Below are 2,421 nucleotides of genomic sequence, written 5' to 3'. Positions count from 1 at the left end.
GAAAAAGGAAATGGAACAATTATGTTCTCGAGTCAGTTTGCTAACGGAAATGAGGTTACACTGAAAATCAAGAGCAAATAGTATTTTAGAAATCTTAAGTTGATTTGAAATACTATAAGCTCCTTCTTCATTAATATTTCTTATGGTTTCATCTTCAAGGTAAATAGGTTTATTGGGTATTGGATGGAGATCCTGCAAGGAACTTTTCTGATTGGAAAAATGGTCAGTTGCACCTGAATCAAAAAGCCAGGAGGATGTTTCGACACAATTAAGAGAGGAGTGCATACTACCTGCAAAATTAGCCAAACCAGGATTCTTTTCATGACTCAAAAGATTCAAAATCTGCAAATACTGCTTTGGGGTGAAAACTGGTGGCTGCGATGGTACTTCATTGAGTCCTTGCTGCTTACAGTCAGAGGAAGTTTCCTCTCGGCAAAGATTGGCAGTAGTGAAATTAGTTTTAGTCTTCCCTTTCGAGTGCCAATTGGTTGGATACCCAATCAGCTCCTAACAACGATCTATTGTGTGTCCATTTTTATGACAATGATCACATCGGGGTCTCGGTTGACTTCCTTTGCTACGGTTGGCAGGAGTATTGGGTTGAAAATGGCTAGCAATAACATTGGGTTGATTTTGAACAGCTAAGGCACCAGCTGATTCCATCTCTTTGGGCTGAGTGATACTCAACTATTTTTTCTCTGTTACAACCATTGAATAGATTCTATTCAAGGTGGGGAGAGGCTCCATAGCCAAGATCTGAGAATGAAGTGTTTTGAAACTGTCGTTCAAACCCATAAGGAATTGGTGAACTTTTTCTTTATCTCTCTCAGCCTGCCATGCCGTTGCTGCATCACAGGTACACTTCGGAATTGTCATATGAGAATTAAGTTCATCCCATGCACCTTTTAGGCGGGTAAAGAAAGATAACACGTTGGTTGCTCCTTGGGTCATTGTCACAATCTCACGCCGGAGTTCATGAATGCGTGGTTCATTTGAATGTCCAAACCTTTCTTCTAAATCTTTCCACAGATCAAGAGCAGTTTCATGGTAGACAATAGAATCATATAAAATAGGATTGATGGAGTTAGTCAACCAAGAAATTACCAGACCATCGCACTTGCTCCAAGCGAGTGTTTCTTGAGGGTTGTCTGTTGGTTTCTCCATAACTCCATTTATGAATCTGAGCTTGTTTTTAGCCCGGAGCACGTTCAACATTGCCTTTCTCCCTCTCTGATAGTTATCTCCATCAAGCGGCACGGCCACAAGGGAAGAATTAGTGTAATCAGCCGATGTGAGAAATATATGGTGATGTTGGATCTTGAAAAGGTTCATTATCGAGAGAGTTCCCTGACTGAAACTATTATTTGCTATTGACATGATGAGGGAAACCTTGGAAAAGGTTAGTACCAGACCTGCTATGGTACCATGTAAAAGTGACGAACAGACTTAAGGAAATTTGCTTGTATTATGATTTCCATAGTCTCTGCACAATGCTTGAGAATGAATTTATAATGCAAAACTTGCCTAAACTAGAGCTATGAACTAAGCTACAATTTTAGCTAGATACAATTGTACACGGTAAGGAGCCGTAATTGTTGACACAAAAGTCAAGGTCATAATTTTGCAATCTTCAACCTAATCAAAGCCGTAATTGTTGACACAAAAGTCAAGGTCATAATTTTGCAATCTTCATCCTAATCAAAGCCGTAATTGGTGGGTATCTTCAACAGTTAGGAAGAAAATGTGTGCATCAACCTGTGTCCTTGCAAATTAGGGATGAGATAATTACATGATCCCCAAGATATAGGAGCGGGCAGTTACCACTACCCATGTTTGGTAATCAATATGGCTGATATGAGCATAATATGGGCATTAAGGGAGTTAAATAGATGATTTTGATGGGAAACTACACATCTATAAATATCTAAAGATACATCAGGTCGAAGACGACTTTCACTTCACAAAAATGACAAATCTAATGCTTCTTTCTTTTTGAAATAGCTTTTCTTAGAAATCATAGGCTAGAGTTAGGATTTTCAAAGCTTTCTTTGAGGATTTAGGCTAATTTTTAGGATTTCTAGATTCTTATGCAATCAGTTAATTTTTATGTTAGATTTCCAATAGTTTCATGTTTTCTTGTATATCGATGTTAATCTCTGTGTAAATCAGCAAGTTTAATTTAAGAGTTCATTCCATTTTCAAGCAATTTTAATATGTTTTCCAGCATATTTTGAGTTATATAGTTCATCATCTTTAGTTTCCACTTCTTGTTTCATTACCCTTTTCTTCTGATAAGTTGCTCTTGGTATGAATTTTAAGTCCTTGAGGTGCCCAAGGTAGGACAAACAGCAGTCGTCTTAGAGGTCGGCATAATCGATGCATCTCATTCCAAACAAATCGATTCAATCATAAGATTTTCCT

The 2,421-nt window shown here is 37.9% G+C and overlaps 1 protein-coding gene across 1 annotated transcript; it reads right to left on the bottom strand.

Moving 5' to 3' along the window:
* Positions 1-687: 687 nt before the first annotated feature.
* On the bottom strand, positions 688-1,332 carry LOC140015224 (uncharacterized). The gene has a single exon (XM_072067137.1). It carries the CDS (start codon positions 1,330-1,332, stop codon positions 688-690), a length of 645 nt encoding a protein of 214 aa, XP_071923238.1.
* Between the last annotated feature and the right edge of the window lie 1,089 nt (positions 1,333-2,421).

Source organism: Coffea arabica, chromosome 10e (assembly GCF_036785885.1).
Source record: "Coffea arabica cultivar ET-39 chromosome 10e, Coffea Arabica ET-39 HiFi, whole genome shotgun sequence".
Taxonomy (NCBI): Eukaryota; Viridiplantae; Streptophyta; class Magnoliopsida; order Gentianales; family Rubiaceae; genus Coffea; species Coffea arabica.
The sequence above is the reverse complement of the archived record's forward strand: the minus strand, read 5'-3'. Positions and strand labels throughout refer to the sequence as shown.

Coding starts and splice junctions, on each gene's coding strand:
- LOC140015224 (XM_072067137.1), bottom strand. CDS start 1,332: ATGAACCTTTTCAAGATCCAACATCACCATATATTTCTCACATCGGCT.